This window comes from Penicillium cosmopolitanum (assembly GCF_028827165.1).
Source record: "Penicillium cosmopolitanum strain IBT 29677 chromosome Unknown utg000004l:1.0-4361866.0:1.0-4365735.0, whole genome shotgun sequence".
Taxonomy (NCBI): Eukaryota; Fungi; Ascomycota; class Eurotiomycetes; order Eurotiales; family Aspergillaceae; genus Penicillium; species Penicillium cosmopolitanum.
Window position 1 is genome coordinate 447574 of NW_026622674.1, and position 24390 is coordinate 471963.

The following is a 24390-nucleotide window of genomic DNA, read 5'->3' on the forward strand; positions in this document are numbered from 1 at the left end:
GACGAGACCAGACCAGGGTGTGGCCTCAAGTCATGTTGGAAGAAATTTACAGCCTGCTTACAACAGAAGTGAAATTATGATCATTGGCATTGGCATGGTGGGTATCATGAGCTGAAGATAGACAAGAGGAATACAAAAAAATACAACACTTCGGCGCCTTTCTCAAACGGCACAGATTGGGATGAGATGGTCATGCGATCTATCATTCCACGAAGAAGTGTCTTCGCTGGAGGCCCAGAAGATATCGGTGTAAGGATGGTCGGCACAATCCGACCGGGGAAGAGATTCACTAGCCACGACAACTGTGAATGGACGCTGCACCACGCGTGCACCGTTCCAGTGACTCAAAAGACCACGCTGACGGAGCAGATCTAGATGGGAGACCAGATACGGATACAGCTCCTGGAGCGATGATTGTGGGTCCAGAACGAGCCAGAAAGAGTGGGACGTCTCCTCTTCCTCGACCTCATGGAGAGATTCCGCTTCGGATTCCGTGTTCATGGGCATCTGAATATCGGTGGAAATTGAAAGATCTCGAGGGCCTAGCTTGGTAACGAGCGAATCGAGGCGGTTCTGCATGTCATTGATAGCCTTTGGGCCGGCATCGGATGGGCCCATCTGCAGCTCGTTGCCATGCAGCCAAATGTCGGTGCGGAAACCTTCGCATCCGGCGACAGCAGATTGCGCAAGGGCGGTGGCACGGGGATCAGGATTGGGGAATGTGCAGGTAAAGTGCCAGTCGCGTGTGCTGTGGTGGGTGAGGGGGGTTGGATGGGTTGTGCCCTTGCCTCCAACCGAGGGGAGTGCTTGTAAACACTTAAATGCCGCACTGGAAAGTCGGTATATGAGCAAAAGAAGGTCGGGAAGACGGGACGAGTATCGGTTTGATATCGATTTGAAATTGGCAACTCACAAACAAGCGAGGAGAATGCATCCCACTCGGAAGAGGCCATCCTTCCAGCGGCGCTCGACTGAGGCGTACCATTCGGCGATGAAGGTGCCTAGACCCGGGATACAAACGGTAGGATGCGAGCGGAGTGGGTGATCATCGAGGAGCCAGGGGTCGTATTCGTAACGCATGGAATCGGGAATGATATCCTGCTCGGTCTTGGGTAGAGTCATCTCGGAGTCGGTGGCACCCATGGCGAGGAATGCGTCGGGGAAACAGAGGGCAAGCAGCGAGCTGGCCGAGTGCGAGGGTGAGGGGCCATGATATACGGCAGCTTGAACTCAACCGGGACAGATTTGGGAAGCAAAGGCCAAAAGCTCGAAAAAGAGGTGCAGAGCGGGTCCAATCGCGCCATCTTATTAGAAGCACGCCATGTCGATCATGCATGATATACGAGGGAAATGATAATCGGGAGGAGGAGGAGGAGGAGGAGGAGTAATTAACGTGCAGGACACAGTCTAGTGTATCCATATCCATGTCCACTATCTACACTATCATATTCAGGAGGTCTACTCCGTATCTATATCCAAATTACTTAGGATGTCATAATCTAGAATACTAATAGTATAATTGAATACGAGCACTCATACTTGTATGGAGTGTGGAGTAAGTGGATCACGTGGATCACACAATCGGCGGGCTGACTGACGTTTGTTGCCAAGACCCGCCAAGACCTGCCTCCACAGCTTCTCCTCTTTCCTTCAATCATTGAATTGTCATTGCTCTGCCATTGCTCTGCCATTGCTCTGTTACTCCTCTGCCGTTGCTTTGAAAAGTCTGATCCAAACACACGCTGCGATCATCAGTCTCACCTAAGTCACCTTGCTCGGAATTATTGGCTTCCGATCTTTCCATGTGGGCCCCGTGCAGGGGATGTGCATGCATCGGCCGTCTCACCGACCTGGGGTAAGCTCGCTATATATCACCATGACTTAATTTAATGACGCGATGGCCACTCTATCTTCCCTGGCCAAGGCGTGATGCGTCAGTATTTAATAATGATCGTCGATCATAAAACAAAAAGAAACAGGAAGCCATAGCTTTCGCGGATATCTACTAGTATGTACAATAGGGCTGAAACCCGTCAACTAATACTGCGACCTTGGCCTAGAGCAGCCCGGACTCATCATCATGATCGGCTTCAATGTCTTGGCTTCTGGGGTCATTCATCACTGGCAGTATCTAACTTTGGCATAATCTTGAAAACCTTCTGAAATAGCCGGTGTCCTCCTATCCCATTCACCCGCCTAACGTGAGACCTTCAATTTCAATATCACAAACACCACTAACCTCAGGCCAACCATAAGTAGAACTCCAGCTAGGAGATCAACCCACGGTCGCTCGGTACTCAAATTGTATAAGCCCAGAATTTCCTCCCCGCGCTGTATAGGACATGAGCCATCCGCCTTTCGCTGTTCATCGGTGCAGTCCAAGACAAGCCCACGCAAACAATAGTAGGAAACATTGGAAATGGCATACTTGATCGGAGAAAGGTGATTAAACCACTGGAGAATACGCGGTGGCTCTAAACTCATTGTTCCTCCAAGGGCAGTAAATATGCCAAGCAGCGCTGATGTCAAATTGACCGCGAGTCCCAAATTAGAAAAGATGATCGCTGAAATCATACTCAGAGACTCGCCACTGTTCAGCACGCAAAGAGCATTTAGAAAGCAAACGCCGAATTCTGTTGCCGTGGGCCCTAATTGCGCTGCATAGGCGACGAGAAGGGCGAAAATGATTGCAGAGATAATTTCCATCGGCAGTTCGAGGGCAGTGTACTGGGCGAGAAAGGCAGCGGGTCCGTAGAGACGTTCCGAAAATTCGTGATAGAAGAGATCTCGTTCGATTGGAAATGTCGCGATATTCTGAAGCATTCCTGTGACAGAAATGCAATTAGTCAATCGTATTTCCATTTTAATTGGAAATTCAACGCAGTTTCATACCGATAAATGCCAAAGGGGCATACTGCTGAATGAAACCCATCCGAGTCTGCACCGAGTAATAATCTTTCTTCAACGGCGCAGCAAACAATGTCCAAATAATACCCACACCCGGACATTGAATTAAACGAGCGAGTAAAGACAATGGACTGCGGAGCATGTTCAACGAAGCACGATGGAAAAGAATTGGCGTGGCAGAAATGAAAGAACATTGCACATAGGGCTTCTGCAAAGCGAGATTGTTATCCAAAGAATTATCAGATAAACCAATGCGCTGGTTTATGCTTGGATGTTTGGATTGATATTCCGCCCAACGAGAAGTGAGGTCTTCTACTCGCTTTCCCTCAACCCTGCTACTTTCGCTCCCCACAAATCGAGGGGTGGCAATGTCGATGAAGAAGTCAGCTGGATTCATATTGATCGGACAATCATACCCGGCTTGGCTAAAATAAGGTAACATCTCTGATACCTCACCTGAGAAAGCCGGCAAGCCGTTTTGGGTGAGTAGCAAACAGGTCGAAAAAAGTGACCACATTGCCGATGTGGGCTGGTGAATGGATAAAATGATGGTGCACCCTTCGACCGATAGACCATGAAGGAATTCCATGATCGAGGAAGCCATATACGTGTCCAGCCCAGAGGTTGGCTCATCCAAGATCACAACCTGGGGAAGAGTCAGGAGTTTACAAGCAATCGAAAGTCGTCGCTTTTCACCCCCACTTATACCCCGTCTTAAGGCATTTCCAACGAGGGTATCCGCACAATCGTCCAATCCAAATCTCGTAATGATGCTTCTGACGCGCGCGGCCCTTTGGGCGGGGGTCGTGGACTTGGCAAGTTCCAACTCGGCAGCAAAATACAATGTTTCGCGGACAGTTAGTGCTGGAAGTAGATTTTGGTCATCTTGGGGGACGTATGAAACAAGCGAACGGGGCGTTTGCATCCCTATTCGGGCACCTCCGTATGCGATACGCCCTGCTATATTCCAGCGGCAACGGAAAGACGAAGACAATTTGCTGGCCAAGGTGGCTAAAAGCGATGTCTTTCCGCTTCCCGATGCTCCCATGATCACATTTAAGCCCCCGGGTCGAAAACTTGAAGACACCGGGCCGACTATTGGACATTTCGTTTCAGTCCATCCTCTCCAAGTCAAACTTCGCTTTCTCAATTGAAGGGAATATTCCTGTAATGAAAGTGTAGCACTCTGGTTTGACAGAGCAAAAGGTCCGCTCGAATCTGGGATTAACAGCTCCTTTCCCGATGGTCGCTCCACTTGTTGCACATGCTGCTTGGCTCTTTTGAAATGAAGAACTAGGAAAGCAGAACCATGTGTGATGACAACAATAAGGCAAAGGACGGCGATTTGTTTCCAAATACCGTTATTTAGTAGACCGGTGCTATCCATGATGAACGCTCCAGTGTACTCTTTGCAGCGTGTATCATGGATATCATTGAAGGGACAGTCATAGAGGTATCCATACTTTGAGTGATCGAGGCCGAAAAATTCATTAATCCAAAGAGCGTTGAAAGTATAGAAAGTAGGCGTCAGCCATCGGAGCCATTTAACATATGCTGGGACCTGGTTCACCTGCATAAAATATCCCGAAGCTGCTGTTTAGAGCGTGAAGTAGATGTTTCCCATAAGCCCCGCCCCATAGAAGTTTCTGGTGATTGCAACAGATAGAGTTGCAACACCGGTAGAGACTGCATGTGTCAAAACCATGATGAGCCAGAACATAAAAAACTGGGCCGCATTGGCGCGGTAACCAACCATGGGATAGTAGATCGCTGTGAAAATCGTAGGTAGACTCAGATCTTCCCAAGTCAGTTTCACTATTCTCCGGCTAAACAGAAACGCAGATGAGCTAGTAATTCCGTCTCTTCTTTCATGATCAAATAGTCGGATGTCTTCGATGAGGCGGCAAATTTCGCTGATCAGCAACAAATATCCATAGAGCCCTGTCGCAACCCAAAGACTCCCTTGCCGGGAGCGTATCCCTCTTTGCGTTTCATCGAGTTGCCAGAAGATCCAACCGTTGACGATAGCCAAGGCCCCAACTGTGCATCCGATACCAACAAGGAATCGAGCATCCCTGGTGCACATCTTCATAGTCCGTTTTGTTAGGACCTGACAGCGTTTCCGTGAGCTGGGCAATTTCCGAGATGCCAAAGGAGCGTTCTGAACACGAGGAGAGCTCTGTTCACTTGGAATCATCTCCACAGTCTCTGCAAATTGTGCTTTCATGTCCCCGACGCGAGACTTATCGGAGGTGATATCGATGATGAACTCGGCGGGATTGAAAAAGGCGGGCATTGCATACTCACACCTTTCAAAATGGCGAGTTGCTCCATCCTTGGGACCCTCGTACATGAGACTTCCGGATGACAATAGGATAACATGATCAAATTGGTTCCATATATCCGATCGCGGAGCATGGATCGACATGACCACGGTGATACCCACAACGGTCAGGTCCTTCAATACTTGAACTACCTGAAGCGCAGTCGCTGCATCAAGACCTAGGAATGTTATCCACCAGCCCGTATCAACAACCATGAGTCCTGCGTACCTGTTGTTGGTTCATCACAGAACAAGATGGAACAATTGGTCAACAATTGAATAGCGACGCTGACACGCCTCTTCTCACCACCACTGCATCCACCTTCGCCTTCTTTCACAATCCTGGAATCAGCACACCGCGTTAGACTGAGCTGCATAAGCAGTTTCTCAACAGCAGCATTGTTGATCAACGCTCTCCCAATCCACTCGAAGCTCAGCCGCATAATTCAGCGTTTCTCGCACAGTCAGATTATGAGGCAAAATATCATCCTGAGTTACATATGCATTCCTCGATGCGGTCACAGTCCTCTGATCACTGTAGTCCACATGACCCGAGGTTTCGAGAGAGCCCCCACAGTTTCGACCTGCTAATATATTGAGCAATGTCGTTTTTCCCGAACCACTACCGCCCATTATCGCAGTCAGTTGACCTCCGGGTATCGATACCTTGATACCATCCAAGATGGTTCGAAGGGCGTAGTGTGGGGAAATACCCTTTAATCGACTAATCAGCCTTCTGCCAGGTCTGAAGAAAGGTCGTCGAACTGTGTAGGTTGAAATGCCATGAGTCTGGATACTAATTGGCTGGCTGGAACCTGTCGACATCATGATCCCTCACCCCAGGGACTTTTCAACTGCTCCAAAATATGGATAGGATCCACGGGTGGGCTGGCAGTTGAATAGATCGAGACGCGGAGGGCTATAGGGCTATGTCGCTGGCCGTTCAGCGGTTCGGCCGCGAGTCCAGATAGTGGTAGTGCCCTTCAAATTATGACGGTAGAAGAAGGTTTGTGAGAAATTAGCATCTCCGATCTCTCGAAAAGTTACCCCTTATTTCGAAGGACAAAAAATCGATGAAGGATGGTATTGTGGGTCGGTACGTTCAATGAATGGAAGGAAGAGCAAGGGATGCCGAATAAGCAAATACCGGGACAAGAACATTGGAAGGAGAATTCGCCTATGTATACCGCCGGCAGCCGCTAAAGGCGTACAGGGACAATCATTGAGAGAAAACGAATGACCGACCGGTAATATTGCGCCCTTTATATTTCATTTGCATGCCCATCGAAAGTAGAGAAAGTCCGGACCCGATGTCATCTGCTCTTTCGAGAATACATAGCCGGGGCGTGTGGATTTCAAGTGTACTTTCTTATTCCTACGCACGTCTCTAATGATCACGTACTCCTATCGAACTTCAGTTCTATTATTTTATCGGGATTTTAATACTCTGCTCTGGTACACCTGAACTCTGATTATTCTCGCCGATTGAGAGACCTGTTGCCGGTTTCAATCGATACGCCTGTACTTGCTCATGTAAAACTTCGTCTGAAGTTGGTCTCATAATCCGTTAAGGCTGCTAACAGCAGAGCATATGAGCATTGTTCTATGGCAGGGCCCAATACGGAAATTTCAGAATTTTTTATTTCGATTTATTCGCTGATGTGGTGCATGGAGGTCAACGTTCGACCGTTCGCCCGACCACACAAAATAAGAAATTTTGCCCGAATACGTGGCCGAGTCTTGGTCAATTGACTATGCAGTGTATAGCTAGAATTGCGCGATAGAAACAGCCTCACGCTGGGAATACGCCACATGATAAGCGTAAAAAGCGCCAAAGTATGAATATCAATGTGGCTTGAGCCTGTCGCTCTTGTGGCGTTTCTTCCCGGCCGCCTCCACGAATGCAATATAGTATCTTCCAGACCATCCGAAACCTTGGAACAGGCTCAACCTGCCAGTTTTGGCCTACGACGTTACAATACCACTGGCGGAAGCTGAAATAAAAGTGTTCGTAGATATCGATATAAAAACTAAAGCCTATCTTAGCTTCCTGCGCCATACGCAAACGTTTTGCACATTTTGGGGAAGTTAGTAGCACGTCACGGTGGATTTCCAGCGATGATGATTTGGAAGTTGACAGGAGAGTTTGGTTTCGTCCTTGATAATGGAACAAGATAGATTCCTCAAGGAACAAAGGTCCGGAGTATTTTAACCACTCAGATCATAGGAGAAAGCAAAACGTACGAATTTGGAATTGGGCAGGAATGCCACGATGCTTAATCGGGAATGGATCAACAACGTAGCTTTAAGATAGGCCTGTGGAATGTGAAAGACTTCCAATCTGCAAGTGCTTGAAAGGAGCCGGATCTATATGCTTGCTCTTGTATAAAAGGCGAGATTCTAAGAAACGCCTGGCATTCTATTCGATTGTCGTTTTATTCTTCAGATCCTTCAGATCGATTACGAGTAATCCAGGCCATCAACTCAAGCACGAGCGATAACAAAAAAACAATATAAAAGCACCCACTCTTGGTGGCTCTTGGCAGCTTCGTGGCCTTGGTTCAAGGCCAGGACCGTGCCATCAACAAGGAGCAGGACAATATCAATGGCATCGCTGTAGAAGCACCAGGTGGAGGGTCTGATTGGAATCATGACTGGACGTCTACTTCTTGCTCGACTACGACCACGACAGCTACTCCGACTTCGACATCTTGTTCAACTTCGTCGACTACCTCGAGCGTGCCAACTACTTCAAGTACATCGACTACCTCAAGTGCTCCCACTACATCGAGCACTTCGACAACTTCGAGTACTTCCAGTACTACTTCGAGTAGCACGACGACTACAACAACAACAACCACTACTACTACGTCTACTACGTCCACCACCACCACGACTCCCTGCACTGATGCCACGGTCAGAATCACTGTTTCAGGGTCGCCTCCAGGTATAACCACTGTGCCGGCTTCTACATCTTGCGGAACCGACACTGTGATCGTGACAACCTGCACCGATGAGACCACCATCATCACTACCACGGGGCCTGCAACAGGCGAAATCACCATCCCAGCATCTTCAACCTGTGGTACAGCGACAATTGTCACCACTGAAGTCCCACCACCAACTTCATGCCCCGTTAAGCCTGACTGCCCGCCCTCGGGATTGAACATCGACTATTACGCCAACCAGTTCGGCTACAATGGGTATACAAGCCCGACAGCTGGCCAGGGTGAAGAGGAGGTACTGCCACCTTCGTACTACATCACCGATGGACTATCTCCTTTGGAATTATCAACCACCAATATCACCTACATCCCACAGGATTATACCAACGTTATCCAAGACAAGGGTTTCGAAGTCATCTACCCCGATCCCAACAACCCCGGTGTGCAGTACTTCGTCGGGTATACCCGTGAAGTGAACGGCGGCATTGTCGTCAACGCCAATAATTACACTCTCGTTTACCAAGGCTTCTACCGCGCCCCTACAACAGGAGAGTATACATTCTGCGTTTCGGTCGATAATGCGGACTACTTCTACCTTGGCGACGGCCTTGCATTCGATTGTGGTAATGGAAATCCCGATCCTGATGCCCCGGCCTTGAATGTTGCTTCTGCTGGTGGCAACTACAACAACCCGGTTTCCTGCGGCACCGTCAGCTTGACTGCGGGCGATTTCTATCCTATTCGCGATGTTATGGGCAATGGTGATGCCGTCTCTGCATTTAATCTTACTATCCAGACTCCGGGTGAAGAGCCGCAGAACGATAACTCGGGACGTCTTTACCCTGTTAACTGTCGTTTGGATGAGTAGGTTAGTGTTGGATTTTTCAGAATTGGGGAACAAGATGAAATATTATGCTAGTATTGTCTTGAATTAATTGAATTGAAGTTTCTTTTTTCGGATATTCCGTTACCTGGATTGTGTAATGCTTTTAGAAATATGCGTAATAGCTCGAAACTGGGTCGCAATAAATTAGTATACACATTTCAATCGTGTGAAAACTATCTATATGCGCACTCCATATTGATTGATGTATAGATAAACCCATTAGACTCTTTCCTTCGTCTTAAAGGTTATCATATACCAGATGAAGATGTGACTGAGTCCACTTGGAATAGACCAAAATCAGATTACTATTTTGGGAGATGCAAATTGCGGTGCTGGGATTTTATTCAAAGTTTGCCTCACAAGGCAGAGAAATGATCTTCAGTATGATTAATTTTGCTTATTGAAGCCTCTTATACTACCCTTTTCCGAAAATAACCGTAGTAGGCACTATCATCACCGGTTTCGTAAAGTACGAGATTTATTTATCCAACCGAGAAGGCATGAACTGGAAGGATTCCATAGTCAATTTATCACTCCTCAGAGTTTTGCTTCCGAGCGACCCGAGTTTGGCGTCTGTTCGAATATCTTGCTTTTCGAGTCATTCAATCGTGCCTGGCTTGTTTTGAACAGCTGAGGAAGTCCCGTCTCCTCAAAAGCCACCCCTTTCATGATCATCTTGGCTAGCCCTTCCGCGGCTAAGAAAATTTGCGGCATGCCGTGTCCCGTAAACCCAGCTAGAATATACTGATTTTGCTCTCCCGGCACTGTTCCGACATGGGGTAATCCATCTGAAGAATATCCCATTACTGATCATTTATTAGCCGAAACTCGAATTGGTTTGGGGTATGAGGGAACCTACTTCCGGTCCATACTCGATCGGTATAGGCATTACTATCTTCCCATCCGGCAAAATTGCGTTGCATGTACCCATCCCAATAGCGAACAGCAGGCTCCAGCACGTAACTGTCATCGCTCACGTTATACCAGCTATTTAGATCGTGAATAAATGCCTTCCGAGCACCACCGACCACAATCGATCCGTCTCCTCGAGGAATTAAATAGTCATACTCCCAACCACCCCAGCGAAGAGTGTAGGTGCTCTTCAACCGGGGTGCAGATGACCCTGGGGAACTGCAATGCGACAGCATGTGCCCCTCACCGGAACAATCTTGCCCTGGTATTTAGGAACAAGAGTAGAGGTATAGGCATTGGTTGCCATCACGACAGTTCTTGCAGTAACGGATCCCCGCTGAGTATCAACTACCCATGAGTGGGTCGATGCAGAGACATTCGACTTGGTGATCTTCGCCACGGGGGTGTGTGTTTGCAGATTCACTCCTTGGGACACAACTTTCTCAAGCAGGTGCAAGACAAACTTATAGGCCCAGATATGCCCCGAGTCATACGAGAAACACCCAAGCGCACCCTTAACACCGGAGAACTATACAGCTAGTCAGTATGACATGAGCGAACACATCGATCGACAAAGAACTCACTGCTTCTGCATTCTCAGCATCAACATACTGGCCCAACTTTGTCGCAGCGCATCCCTTGGTCACGAGCTCCTGGAATCCTTTTTTCAACTTCTTATAGTGGTTTGGGTCCAATTGCACGTCAATCGCTTTGGTTACGGTGTAGTCACAATCGACCTTCTCCTTCTCAACAAACTCCTTAATCGCATAAACATGTTTTGCCTCGAAGTCTGCAACTTCAGCTGCTGCGTCAAAACCATATTCTGTGGCGAGAGTTGAGACAAAATTGTAAATGTCAGGTTTGACATGTCCACCTTTACCAAGTTAGAAATGCCCCGTAAATTGAAGTACATGAGACATGGACTGTATTTTACCGTTCCGAGCAGTAGCCCCAGAGCAAGCTTGCCGGGCTTCCAAAATCGTAATAGAAGGCGCCTTTGAGCCGGGCTTGACTTGGCGTAAAATATGATGGGCGATAGAAGCCCCGGCATACCCTGCCCCAACAATGACAATATCGCATTTATCGGGGAGATTCTCAGTCGAGCGATGGTTATCCAGGACGTGGGGCTCCGTCCTCCAGAAGGGGAGCATCCCGTTTGGGACAGGAATATGTTTATCTGGCATCTTGAGCGTAGTATTCTGTGTTTGATTCAAATCGATGATGAAATTGATTTCCATTTAACAGTATACAAAGTACTAGTAGTTGAAGAAGGAACCTTGGAAATGGAAATGGCGGGGGAGTTGACCCACCGGTAGCCTTCCCGCCGGGGCCGGCAATGTTGGACCGGTGGGACGCTCGGCACTCGGCGCTCGGCAGGGGCGCTCGGGGCACGCACCCCTGGATGCATCGTTTGTTATCACCAATTCCCGCAATCGTTATCACTAGCAAAGGTGAGAGTGAAAATACCTCATTCGACCTATCCTCGTCATGAGTAAACGGAGTAGTACGAAAACTGAACTGATTGCGCAGAAATGGATAGCATGTGGTGGTTTCGAGTTCTATTTTGATTCGAAAAAATTGAATTTCAGATCGAAACTACTCTAATATCAAGATTCGTTCAAGGAATAGAATGATGTCTCTACAAGTAATATTTCAACTTTGTGCTTCGACCGTCAAGCCTAAAATTCCAATCTTCAGTGCCTCATGCAGCCTGGCTAGCAATGATCTTGTCAGCCATTCCCGGCAAAGTATCATCAATGACATCCATTTCTCCAAACAGCTGTGTTAACGGCTCATTCTCCAGGACGGTACAATATGCGCCCTTGAATCTGTTTTTATTTCTCTTATTAGTAGAAAATAGCGTGAAAATTGTGGTATCGAGATAACATACCCTGTTCTACGAGCAGCAGACACATCCCACATATGCGCAGCGGCAAACCAAGGCTTCTTGCCCTCATTCTCATCCATCAGCCTGCCCAGCAAGGGCCTATAAGCATCGAGATCCGGCTTGCCAACTCCAGCAGTATCACAAGATAGCAAGTGTTGAGTCGGCATCTCAATCCCCGCCTTCGCAAAGTATCCACCAACGCGACGGAGATCACCTGCAGTAAATGCCCAAACCGTGAATCCCGCATCACGCAGCTTCTTCACGCACTCAGCCGCCCCAGGCCGCATGGTGAGACCAGTGTACTCGCTCATGATGTACTCGAGGTCTGCCGGCGTGGCGAACTTTCTGGGTTCTTTGACCCCACACATCCACAGCATTCGATAGAACAAGGCCTCGAAGACTTCTCCGAATGCTGCATATTGTCCGGATATACTGAGGTTGGTATACTCTCGTTCGGAAGTTTCCATCCACATTTGACCGAGTATGTATGGCTTGATACCTTCTGCGCGTAGCCGGTCACCAAGACGGCGGTCAATTGCGTCGTAGAGGTAATCATAGGTTACAAGAGTTCCGACGATATCGAAAACGACGTTCTTAGAAGAAGCCATTTTGTGGTGTGGGGAAGATACTCCGTTGTAGAATTTGGGTTGGGGTAAATATGATAGAGACAGGGATTCTTATCAGTTGATTCAATTGCAAACACGTTCAATTTATGCTTCAGGTTGAAGTAAGTGATTGTGAGTCACCCGCCGGATAACCAGGAAACAGTGAGAAACTAAATGATGGCAAGGGGGAACATGTCGCCAGGTGAGGATAAGAGTCATTCAAGTTTCGGCGCCAGCTCCGGTTGCGAAGGTGGAGAAAGCATATCTCATCCAACCCCGCTCTTCCACTTCCACTTCCACTTCCACTCCCGGCGGGAAGATAGATAGACACCCGGTGGGCGGGGTTTACCTTTTCGAGATCCTTAGGAGGAGGAGATAGTCATGAGACACCCAAACGAAATAATATATGTATTCTACGTAGTTATAGCAATCATGCTTTGTCCAAGTCATTCCTGTAAAGACTATGCCAGCTACCCCAATGGCAAGAATCAGTGAAACTTCGCTCAGTCAAAGTATCGCCCCTGAGAAAGCGGATACAAAAGGGTCCGGAGACGTGGAGATTGACATTGAAAGGACAGCCACTGCGGGCACTACCCATAATGGCAGCTCTTCGGACATCTCTGCGGTTGGGTCTGCAGGATACCACCGATCCCTCACCAGGCGCAAGGTGATGATGATGACGTTTGGGGCTGGAATAGGGACTGGGCTATGGGTGGGAACGGGTCAGGCTCTACTATATGGTAAGTTAATGGGATACCTGCATCGGGCATGGTTCAACCGCCCTCGAGGCACTTTATGCTGATGGTGGCTTTCGTAGCTGGCCCGGCTGGCACTGCTTTGACATATACATTGACTGCGTAAGTGAGATGTTTCTTCAAATACTTACAATTCTTGTGCTAAATGCCTTCTCTAGAATCATTGTTTACGCCCAATATTCTTCCATCGGTGAAATGACAACATACAAACCAGTCCATGGGGGATTTATCCGGCAATGCATCGAGTATGTGGACCCAGCATGGGGCTTCGCAATCGGCGTTAACTTCTGGTTTGCTGTGAGTGTGTCCACGAACATACTCGTACACAATGAATTCCCTTGACTCACACCATACAGTGGGTTATGATCATCCCGGCCGAAATTACTGCCGCAGTATCCGTTCTAAAGTACTGGCCGCAGACTGACGTGATTCCCTTGGCGGGGTATATCACAATATTTTTAGTGGTGATCGCTCTGGGAAATGTCTTTCACGTACGGATTTATGGATTTGTCGAGTACTATATGTCATTTATCAAGTGCTTTGCCGTGGTATTGATGATATTCTTCATGTTCATTATGACCTCTGGTGGAATTCCTGCGACGAACGGACCAATTGAGTTTCGCTACTGGAAGAACCCTGGCGCGTTCAACAATGGGATCAAGGGAATATGCAAGGCTTTTGTGCAAGCTGCATTCAGCTTTGGTGGAGGTATGTGATTCAAAACTTGCAAAATAGAATGTACAACTGACACGAAGCAACAGGCGAGCATATCGCAGTCATCGCGGGCGAAGTCGCAAACCCAAGACATACAATCAAGAAAACTGTGCGCCCGGTATTTTGGCGCATGTTTACCTTCTTCGTCGTTAATATATGGCTGGTTGGAATGTGCGTTCCTTCTGACGATCCTGATTTGAATTCCGAGGGGACGTTGGGAAGCCCATTTGTGATCGCTATCAAAAGAGCCGAGGTATATGGGTTGGCACACGCGATCAATGGGTTTATCTTTTTAAGTGTCATAAGCTGTGGAATTACCAGTGTTTACGTCGCGAGCCGCAGTTTGACGGCTATGGCGGACATGAACATAATCCATCCCTTCTTCGGATGGAAAGACAAACAAGGAAGGCCTTTTGTGTCGCTGATCATTAGTCTCGGTCTGGGTGGGGGGCTGTGTTATCTTAACGTCAATAGTGTCGGTGTTATTGTCTACGGTTGGTTTACATCATTGGTAAGAACCGAATTAAAGACTTGAAGTCTGCAGACCCGAAAGCTCACAAATTTGCAGGTTGCCATTGCTACATTGTTCGAGTGGTCCTCCTGTTACATCGCCCACCTCCGGTTCCGACAAGGCTTGAAGGCACAAGGAAAAGATCTCCGGACTCTGCCTTTCAGAGGATTTCTAACTCCCTGGGCACAGTATTTGAGCCTGACGATAGTTGCATTCATATTTGGCTGCGAGTTTTATCTATCTTGCTGGCCATTTGGTGAAAAGGGTTCTGTGAAAACTTTCTTCGCAAGTTACCTCGCGGCTCCACTCTTTGTTTTCGATTACTTTGCTTACAAGGTACCTGAATCTTCATTTTCTGACTTGGGGGGCTCAATGAAGTCAATAGCTAACTTAATTTCCAGTGGTATTACAAGACAAGCATTGTCAAGGCAAAGGATATGGACTTCTCGGAAGCAAGATTCTTCGACGAGGAGGAGCGCCTTGATGCCATTGCGGCCGAGCAGCAGGCCCAAGAGAAGCCAAACGAGAAGGCCAACTGGTTGAAACGTGCTCGATATCTTGTTTTCGGTTAACACAAGATTAGCGAAACTTCAAGGTTGACCCTTTCATGTATATACAGCTCCTAGGGAATATTAAATGCAGGAAGTTCATGTTCCAAAGACCCTGGATCGAGCACCACATCACAAACTGACCAGTCGGGATTGAAGAAATCTCCGATATCATGCATGTCGTTGTGGAACACGCTTTCGTCACTCCCCGGCGAAATATTGAATTTAGGACTGAAGGACGAAAGTTCCACATGGCTGCCGGGACCCCTATCCTTCTTCATAGATTGGGTCCAGTCCTTGAATCTGGCATAAGCAGAGGATGAAGTCTGCTCCGTGCTCACATCCGTGCTAGTAATTTCGTCTTCCTTCGATGATAAATTGCGAATGGCTACTTCAATAGCCTCGATATATGAGGTCTCTGATTCTGAAGCCGTACCTCCTATCATTTGTCGTATCAGCACCATACCACGATTCAATCCTTCTCGAAGCTTTGGTGACTTTCCGACATTCAAGCTTTCAGCAAGAATAACGAGAAGAGCCGCACGACAGGAACTGAATTCGGTATAGGAAGCACGGCAGAGGCCGATATTATCAGCCAGCAATTGGAGAGTATCGAGAATTTCTAGTGCGCTCTCCACGCAATCCTCTACTAAACCCGACCAAAGACTCGGAGACCTGGTGCTGGAGGAACCCGCTCCCGAGTGTCGTCCCCTTTCTTTGGATTCGAAGATAAAAGGGCGGCCCATGTAAATATGAATGAGCATGTAACACATCTTGAGATGACAATTCTGTCGAAATAATGGCCCTCGCGGACTCAAGTCCTTGCATTCGAGGTTCGTAGAAGAGGAATCCCACCACTGTTTGATAGAACTTCGTAATCGCATGAGACGATCAGAATAGTCGGGTATCAGTCTTTTTGGACATTTTTTCAGAAGAGTTCTTCGATCGTTAGTCACCGGCCCATGGCAGCAAGGAAGTGGCAACCTACAATGTCTCCGATACTTCGCTAGTCCAAAAAACCACATTGATGAACGCCATCAGGTTGGAGTAGTTAGGCGATATGAATGCAGGATGCGTTATGGGTAGATCTGCACTAATCTCCGACCGAGCAATCGAAACGGGTCGCCCGTGCATGATGCTGGTCCGCCTTGACATTTATTAATGAGTAGATCCCTGAATAATATTGTTGGAAAAGACATACCGTTCCAGGGTATAGATTGACCAGAACAAGCGATTTCGGAATTCAATGGTCCGACCGTCACATTCCACCTCAGAACACTTGCGGTGCATACCATTTTGAATTGCCATTTTCAAAGCCAAGCCAAAATAGGTGTAAGATAGGCCACCGGTTGAGACTGGTAGTCCATAGGCGGCAAGAAGTAGAAAGGCTTGCGCACTTTCTTGGGAAGCGGCCAAAATGACATCTGGGATCAATCTGCAAGCGATACGATAGAAGACAAGACCGACTGAATCTTCGGAGCAAGCAGAGTAATCATTCATAGCGTCCAAGTCTGGTTTTAACTTATCCTCTTCCATGTGCGCCATTTGAGTACCTATAGCGAGAACCGCAAAGAAAGAACAGACCCAAGGAATGTCGTTCGTCCTGTATTCGCTATTAGGGTCGTAGCAAATGCGCATTTTGTCCTCAACCCAGTCTCGCTGCAACCAAAAATTATTGACCTCTCCATACTTGAAGAACACATTGATGAGAAATTCGGCGATCGGCTGTGGAGGCAATTCACTCAATGATTCGGTAACGACTCGGATGGATGATTGAAGATGGGTAGGGCGCCAGTATTCTTTGACCTAGGATTGTTAGGAGGCGACACAATGATAGGTACTATAAAGACTAACTGTTGGTTCGATTGTGTCACGTTGATCGCTCATCGACCGTCGCAACCTTTCTGCAAAGTTCCAATGCGAAAACTCTCCCGAATAGACTAAAGAGCGTCAGTTTTGGAAGGAAAGAAAAGGCAGAACAGCTTGATCCACCCACATGCGACATCCCTTGACACGAACTGAACGTCGAAAGACTCGTTCACATCCCAAGCACCCTCAGCTCCGCTTTTAGTTGTACATTTGGCCGCAATTTGCGCGAGACTTTCTCCGTCTAGGGGTACGTCTCCGAGAAAATGGCGAGCGATTTTCTCAAGATTTTCCAGGCGTCGACTACTGTCATTTAGCCCCTGTGGCGTGCAGGCTGTTTGTACTGTGCAGATCGCTTTCTTCGAGGGTGGCTGGGGTTGGAAGTGACAAGGTCGACCTAGTCGCTCGCATCGCCAACAGGGTGGCCCGCCTTCGCATTTTTCCTTTTGTTTGCGACATGTCTCGCATCTGAATGAGGTCAGCTACTGCGATATGGTATGGCTAGTCGCGACAGTTCGCTACCCACACTTACGCTAGCGAGGCGCGCCGTTTGTTCGCATCGCGCTTGCGTTTGACTCCGCGCTCTTCTAGCTCCTCTCGAATTTCTTGAGACATCGAGGAGGAGTTAGTTTTCGGGTTTGATCAAGTTAAAGAACACAAAACCGACAGCGATCCGTTCGTGTCTTTCCAAGGAAACAAGTGTGCTAACTCCTGCATGAAATGATAGGCGACGGGGCTTATCAACCGCTTTGGAGTCGCAGGATGCGGGGTAAAACAACGGGCCAGTTATATTCACGATTCAGGGATACATGGCAAATCAGAGTTTCGGAGCTATGATATCAGTGGGCTTAGTTGCTATGGTTTGGAGTCTCCTATCGCTACGTCCAAAGTTGGAATAGTTAACGCTTTGAATCGGCTACTCAAACCTAAAACAATCTTGCCACTCTCTCACGCGCAACTTCCTATCACCAGATAATTCCAACCCTCTAAGCGGGCTATATTCCTGTTATTCCTCATCCTCGAGGAACCAGGAGAGCCATTCGTGCTTCCAAAGTTCCCTGTCCTCAGGCTTCGTTCCCTCGGTGTGGCCGTGCCACACAAAGACATTTGAAGTCGCGTGCTGAGACTGACTTTCATCGAAATCTGGGTCCATTGGAATATCACTTGTCCCAGGGATAGATGTTGAAACTGCGAAGGCTGGTGGATGTGTAGATATTCGCTCGTCTCCATGAGAGATCCCCTTATCGCACAATATCTGATTCTGTCCACACCTCCATTGCCAAGAAAGATAACGAAACCTATGACCACAGCTATAATGCTTTCTGACCATAATAGAACAACTTTCAACACTGGTTAGGCCGAATGGAGGATATGGAACCGCCGGAGGGGATCTAAAGACTTTCCTCTCTATATCGAGTAAATAGAGGAGTCGGAATTCATCCTCCCCGGGAATCATCTCTTTTCCATCAGGGCCGCGTTGGACAGGCACACTTCTGAAAAGTTGTGGGTCCATGAAACATTGCGATGATCCAGTCCAAATAATTGATTCTGGCCACGCCCGGGTTAGATTCTTTGCTTCAATAAGCACCCTTGGTAGCAATCCCGTGACAACCGATCCCATCCAAAGGGGCGCCATATCGGTCTCCGTTCAGACATGGCGCAAACGATTGTTTTGTGGTATTTCTTCTGCAAGAGAAGTGGGATTATATCCTTGAAGACTGGGTTCAACCACTCGCTGACTAGATTGCAGGAAATATCTTGTTCCCAGAGGCTATTTGCCAACCCTGGACCAATAGTCACTGGAAAAGCAGAGAGCGCCATAAAATTAGGGATTTCGGAGAGACTGGGTAGATTATCATGGTACAGCGCTTCTGTGATATCACTCTCACAAGATTTGGTAGGTTTCCTCGGCATCGGGAGATACTTTGGATGATTTCCCCACCTATTGCATGACGGAAGGGTCATAACAGAGGCTAGTCCAATTATGAGCTGGTCAATTATGAGCTGGTAAAAGATGCCATTGAGCCGTGCAAAGTTGAAAAGATTATTTTGGGCTTCCTCGGACGATGGGGGTTGAGGCTGGCACGCATGGGGTTGAAGATCTACATTGTGCGAGAGAATGAAGCAAGCATCCCGAAGATGGAACTCCCATAGTGGACGATACTCCTTGGGAAAGTATTGCCTGCCAGCCTTCGCCATCAGCAAGAACTGAATCCACCATCGCAGCTCTGCATGATCTTCAGTGACAACATTCAGGTCAATGGCAACTCGAGAGCTCTCAGGCTTGTTGCCATTTACATAGCTTTCGGCAAGATTTCCGGTGTATGAGACGCGATCATCTGAATCCTTTCCATGTAGATCGATCAGACGGACAGACAGAATATACGACCATCCCAGCACGAACAGACAAATATAGTCCCCTCGGTCTTCAGAACTGAATCGCAGTGCAGGGTCATCGGAAAGTTTCAGCTTTCCTGGCAATGATTCTGCGATGGTGACATCGATAGTGGGCGTTTGCTTGGTGGAGGGTAGGTCGCAGGCCTTTTTGGCTACAAGCGAGGCAGGGGATATATCCCATTTTGCATACCCTTTGATAAGCATCGCGTCGTATTCAAAGTGCTCTAGGACATCTGGGGTCTCTATCCATGATTTGTGAAAGTAGTATAGTGGCGGTGTGCAGACAGAAGATTTGAGCTGCAGGCAATCAATCGGAGAAGAGGGCCCGAGAACCAGCTCTTCCTGCTTTAGAACCACGTTAATTTTCAAGAAGATAACCCACAGGAATATTGCCACGTACAACTTAGGTTTCATCGGTCTTTGGGCAAATATATGATGAATGGTGGTGATATGAAAAGAGAACAGAGCGGAGAAGGGACCGCTGCCCGGGTTCCTGAAGCACGCATCCCTCAACAACATGTATAATATCGAACTTGATCCATGGCAATCAAGATGTTGAAATTATTAATAAGAAATCAAATAAATAAGTAGACAGACCTTCGATAAAACTTTTGAGTATCCAGTCTTACTTGAGGCTTACTCCACACTTTCGGCTTCCCGGGTTGCCCCGCACGGATGACTCAAACTGCCGGATATTCTTCTTATTGAAAAGGAAATGCCCGCTCCTAAAAACTTTCTTATTTTCGTACCTCTCTATATCTCTCGCAAGACGCGGTGCAGCCATGGATCGTCCATTAGAGCCGATGATTGTCGCTGGCGATCGCCAGCAAACACGATCAGACCGCATGTATGTGTCCTTTGGCTCATCGGCCCTTTTTATACTAGCCGGTACTGACTATTAGCCACCAGTCAACCAATTCTGATTTTGTTATCTTCAACTGCCCTTGTATTCACAGGATGTGGCATTAACTTTACATTCGGAGTCTATCAGGAGTTGTATGATTCAATGTCAAAGCTCCCCAATACACCGTTCACTGGCGCCACACCGGCACAAATCGATCTGATCGGCACACTCTCGATTGCGCTGATGACAATCGGAGCTCCGTTCACAACAGCATGGACGAAGCAGTACTCGCCACGAGCTGTTATCTGGAGTGGAGGAGTAATCTACTCCATCGCCCTCCTTCTCGCTAGCTTCAGCCAGAGCCTGTGGCAATTCATCCTCACCCAAGGCCTTCTCCTCGGCGTGGGTACTTGCATGGCCTACATGCCATCGGTGACAGTAGCACCGACCTGGTTCTCACTCCACCGTGGACTCGCCATGGGCATAATCCTCGCTGGGACAGGCTTCGGTGGTGTCGTTTGGCCCCTCGCCTTCCGATCCCTGATTTCCCGCGTCGGTTTTCGAAATTGTCTGAGGATTACGGCAGGCATATCCTTCGTGATTATCAGCGTTTCCGGATTTTTCATGAAATGGCCTGCTAGTCAGCTCACCCGGATTCAAGCGGAGAATGCCGCTAACGCGAGGAGGCTCAGCTGGCTACGCATTCCTCTGGTTGATTGGCGCGTTGTAAGAACGCGCAAATTCGCTGCCCACGCTCTAGGAGCAGCACTTCAGTCCGCTGCGTACTATACCCCTGTGTTTTTCTTTGCGTCATATGCGCGAACACTGGGGTACTCACAGGCGTCATCGGCCAACTTCATTGCCATTTCCAACGCTGCAAATGCCTTGGGTAAGATTGCGATCGGACATGCTGCCGACCGTATGGGCCGGCTCAATACCTTATTCTTGACCACTCTTGTCTCGGCAATTTCTGTTCTGGCGATGTGGCTGCCCTCGGCACTATCAACCTCTCAATCGAGTGGTAGCGCCCTCTTCATTGTTTTCACTATATTCTATGGTGTATTTGCATCGGCCTATGTCTCGCTCTTCCCAACCAGTTTGGTAGAGCTATTCGGTGTACAAAACTTTGTTAGTGTCAACGGTGTTTTGTATATGGTGCGAGGATTTGCAACTTTGTTGGGTACTCCACTTGCTGGGTTATTGATTCGGAGTAGTCAAGGTGAAAAGGCTGGACCACGAAGTTATGAGAATACCAGCATCCTGGTTGGGGTCTTGCTCGCTGCTGCCACATTTGCAGTACTCTGGGCTAGAATTGAGGCATCCCTCACTTTTGAAGGAGGACAAAGCCACGGGAGAAAGTGGTTGATGTAGAGATGGAAACAAGACGCAGAGTCCATTGTGTTTCCAAGTTTGTAAATATAGGAAATATCTCCCCTTGTCCAGTTTCAGATATCAAAGGCCTATAGGCGTGAGGTTCAAGTCTAAATGGAGCTTTCAAATAATGAAATATAGAGTCCCATGTGCCAGCTTCGTAATGTGGCTTTCACCTGCGTCAGTTCCGACAGAAGAGCACCCCGAACGCTCGACTCGATCGAGGAAGACATGGATGGCAGCTATTCCAAAAGGGTTTGGTTTCGTATACTCCAACACCCATGTAGAATCTGCCCAGGTGGTAGAAGCGACGAGAATGTAAAATTTGAACATTCTATACGGTTGTTTAGAGCTGAGATAGTCTTGAATACCAGTTAATATGTCAGAGCAGGCGAAGGTTTCAAGCCGTCTATGCGAGGGTCCAATCATCTAATTTCGGGCAGGGCGTATTAAGTTGGGGCAGATTAGACGCCCAACGCGGTATTCTTCAAGGTTGTCGAAATTATTTTACACTAATGATTTGTTACATACACTCATACAAATGTGCTGGGCAGCTGTAATTTAGAATACAAGCATGCTTACTCGCATGTGCACGGAGCATCTCCGACCCGTTTTCACATGCAAGACTGTGGGTATTTCACATGTCAACGACGTTTGGTGGATGATCACTATTGTCTCAAGTGAAAATAAAACTGGCTACGTATAAAAAAATGAAATATGCGCAGTTTAATAACACCTGATATTCTGTTTGATTGCTTAACATTTCTAGTCGATGTAAATGATATGTAATTCATAAGTCGTGAGATCGTTTCTATCAGAGACCTGGAGTTTGAGCTCCTTCGCCCAACCCCATGAGCCCACCAGCGATTCCATTCATTCTTCGATCAAGTAGATCCTCTTCACTATCGAGTGAAGCTATACTCTTACCTCGCGGGCGGAACGCGGAAGGACTCTCGGGAGCGCTGTTGACTTCATCAGGGTGGAAGGTATCATGGTTGGCGGTCATCTCTAGCTTCTTAAGCTTCGCCAAGAAATCATTTCCACTTCCCGTACTATCGTCGAGGTTTGCAAGGCCACTTTTGAGCTGGGACGATGAGAATGATGAACGAGATAGTTTCCGGCGTGAGAGTAAACTCGAACTTGCGTTGGCGTTTTCATTTTCAGGGAGCGATGTCAACTTGCTCAGGCCCATTTCCAGAGGTCTATCTTCGTCTGCAGAAGACTCTCCAGTTAAATTGCGGTGGTGATGTCTAGAATGACCGTTTGTCTGCCAACCCGCTTTGTATGGCCCCTTCCTCTTTTCAGATGTGGTGTTGGATGCGTGGGATAGCTGAAGGAGGCTATATTCTGATTCATGAAGGTCCGTCGACTCGAAGATAGACTCAATCCACTTCGCGCTGCGATTGATATACTTCCAGGCGTCGGGGAAGAATCCAGCCATTTGTATGAACCCATGAGAAACACCTGGGATTAAGGATACCTCTACGTGATCCTTTTCGTTGAACTGGCGTTGAGACTTTTCAAGACCAAGATCTTGACGTTCATGGAAAAGGTGCAGTTTGGCTTGGCGAAGACGTCCGGCAAAGATGACAGTGTCATCGACAAGTGGATCACGCTCCCCCGTCAAAATGTAAGTCTTTGGGAACGCTGCCAGGAGAGCGTCGGGTGCCAGAACAGGGACAGGTAGAAATCAGTGTTGAAGTCAGGCCGATGATGCGGCCCGATGTAAAGAATGATCATAGCTCGCATCATTTCTGGCGTCAAGATTCGATCGTGGACATATGATATCATTGACGAAACAGCAAGACGAGTTTTGAGTGGTTGAACCTGGTCTTCACTCTGTTGAACAACCTTCCCATTGATCTCCTCGGTCTTTTTGAGCTTGTCCCGAAGTGCCTTTGAAGCTTCTGCGGCAACATTATTTGCCTCCTCTTTCTGCTTTTCCTCCGACGGAAGCTTGGTCAGGTCTTCAACCGAATGTCCAGGGGAAGTGAACGGAGTCAGCTTGCGGTATTGATCCTGCTTCCTCTGGAGAATGCCGCTGTTTGTCTGGCGTGTACTCTTGTCTTGGATCAGAGCCATTTGCTCATCGGTCATCCAACTTTCAACTCTCACGTTGAGTGCAGGGTATGCTAGGACCAGACCATCGGGCTTTGGTAGTACTTCTTCACCTTTCCAGCCCTGCTCCATCGCCGATTGAAGAACCATCAAGGTCATTCCAACTGCCAGATTGCCACCGGCGCTCTCCCCAGTTACGACGATGCGCGGGCGTGCTGAGCCGCTCATTCCCAAACAGCGCCCATTCGTAGCCATTATGGTATGATAGACGTCATAGCACTCATGGAGTGCATAGGGGTAGGCATATTCGGGTGCCTTTTTGTAATCGACACTCAATACTGGAACTTTGAGTTGTCCCGCCCAGGAGAGTAATTTGTCCTCTGAGCTTCGAGGGCCCATAGCGACAAAGCCGCCACCCGGAATATCTAATACCAGGCACTTCTGGTCGCGCAACGCACTTAGTGGACCATCAAAGTAAAGCCATGCATTGACGGGATCTTTGTGGACTGAGTGCTTTGGTCGCGGAATGCGAATTGCCCGGGCCGAATACCGAGTTAGTCGAGGACGAAGTAGTTTCGCCATCGTCCACAGATACGGCGTAGTTGCTTTATTCCATGAAACACGTAGGTGCTCGAGGGTCAATGTGCCTCGGACTTTCCGAACCTTCTCATCCGCCTGTTCGGCAGCGATCAGATAGTAGACGGTGAAGACTAGGGAAGCAATATCTCGCAGCCACTTGGGCTTGATCGACATAGCGGTCCAGAATCCCGCATCTAGTCCCGTTGTGATCCATGTTGCACGGAAGAATGATCGCGAATACAAGTTCGCTAAGGGCTCGGGGCATTCGAGGCCGACAATTT

The 24390-nt window shown here is 48.0% G+C and overlaps 10 protein-coding genes across 10 annotated transcripts; 2 read left to right on the forward strand and 8 right to left on the reverse strand.

Moving 5' to 3' along the window:
* Positions 1-162: 162 nt before the first annotated feature.
* N7509_001601 (uncharacterized protein) lies at positions 163-1143 on the reverse strand (the record flags this gene model as incomplete). The annotated part of the gene is made up of 2 exons (XM_056626238.1): positions 163-829; positions 914-1143. The coding sequence occupies 2 exons, from the start codon at positions 1141-1143 to the stop codon at positions 163-165; spliced, it is 897 nt and encodes a 298-aa protein (XP_056492033.1).
* A 1053-nt stretch (positions 1144-2196) lies between these two features.
* N7509_001602 (P-loop containing nucleoside triphosphate hydrolase protein) lies at positions 2197-4483 on the reverse strand (the record flags this gene model as incomplete). Its single annotated transcript, XM_056626239.1, has 2 exons — positions 2197-2825; positions 2893-4483. 2 exons carry the CDS (start codon positions 4481-4483, stop codon positions 2197-2199), a joined length of 2220 nt encoding a protein of 739 aa, XP_056492034.1.
* Positions 4484-4504: 21 nt separating this feature from the next.
* On the reverse strand, positions 4505-5673 carry N7509_001603 (uncharacterized protein; the record flags this gene model as incomplete). Its single annotated transcript, XM_056626240.1, has 2 exons — positions 4505-5409; positions 5460-5673. 2 exons carry the CDS (start codon positions 5671-5673, stop codon positions 4505-4507), a joined length of 1119 nt encoding a protein of 372 aa, XP_056492035.1.
* A 2205-nt stretch (positions 5674-7878) lies between these two features.
* On the reverse strand, positions 7879-11157 carry N7509_001604 (NAD(P)/FAD-dependent oxidoreductase; the record flags this gene model as incomplete). Its single annotated transcript, XM_056626241.1, has 7 exons — positions 7879-8403; positions 8543-9024; positions 9622-9867; positions 9921-10161; positions 10221-10502; positions 10558-10847; positions 10908-11157. 7 exons carry the CDS (start codon positions 11155-11157, stop codon positions 7879-7881), a joined length of 2316 nt encoding a protein of 771 aa, XP_056492036.1.
* Positions 11158-11675: 518 nt separating this feature from the next.
* Positions 11676-12469, reverse strand: N7509_001605 (uncharacterized protein; the record flags this gene model as incomplete). The annotated part of the gene is made up of 2 exons (XM_056626242.1): positions 11676-11802; positions 11865-12469. 2 exons carry the CDS (start codon positions 12467-12469, stop codon positions 11676-11678), a joined length of 732 nt encoding a protein of 243 aa, XP_056492037.1.
* Positions 12470-12944: 475 nt separating this feature from the next.
* On the forward strand, positions 12945-15018 carry N7509_001606 (Amino acid/polyamine transporter I; the record flags this gene model as incomplete). The annotated part of the gene is made up of 7 exons (XM_056626243.1): positions 12945-13206; positions 13284-13323; positions 13380-13518; positions 13578-13929; positions 13983-14446; positions 14504-14782; positions 14848-15018. The coding sequence occupies 7 exons, from the start codon at positions 12945-12947 to the stop codon at positions 15016-15018; spliced, it is 1707 nt and encodes a 568-aa protein (XP_056492038.1).
* A 50-nt stretch (positions 15019-15068) lies between these two features.
* Positions 15069-17475, reverse strand: N7509_001607 (uncharacterized protein; the record flags this gene model as incomplete). The annotated part of the gene is made up of 6 exons (XM_056626244.1): positions 15069-15933; positions 15983-16141; positions 16196-16800; positions 16849-16934; positions 16991-17328; positions 17393-17475. 6 exons carry the CDS (start codon positions 17473-17475, stop codon positions 15069-15071), a joined length of 2136 nt encoding a protein of 711 aa, XP_056492039.1.
* A 948-nt stretch (positions 17476-18423) lies between these two features.
* N7509_001608 (uncharacterized protein) lies at positions 18424-19671 on the reverse strand (the record flags this gene model as incomplete). The annotated part of the gene is made up of 1 exon (XM_056626245.1): positions 18424-19671. One exon carries the CDS (start codon positions 19669-19671, stop codon positions 18424-18426), a length of 1248 nt encoding a protein of 415 aa, XP_056492040.1.
* Positions 19672-20039: 368 nt separating this feature from the next.
* N7509_001609 (putative MFS monocarboxylate transporter) lies at positions 20040-21472 on the forward strand (the record flags this gene model as incomplete). The annotated part of the gene is made up of 2 exons (XM_056626246.1): positions 20040-20104; positions 20167-21472. The coding sequence occupies 2 exons, from the start codon at positions 20040-20042 to the stop codon at positions 21470-21472; spliced, it is 1371 nt and encodes a 456-aa protein (XP_056492041.1).
* An 814-nt stretch (positions 21473-22286) lies between these two features.
* On the reverse strand, positions 22287-24283 carry N7509_001610 (putative lipase; the record flags this gene model as incomplete). Its single annotated transcript, XM_056626247.1, has 2 exons — positions 22287-23119; positions 23311-24283. 2 exons carry the CDS (start codon positions 24281-24283, stop codon positions 22287-22289), a joined length of 1806 nt encoding a protein of 601 aa, XP_056492042.1.
* Positions 24284-24390: the final 107 nt, after the last annotated feature.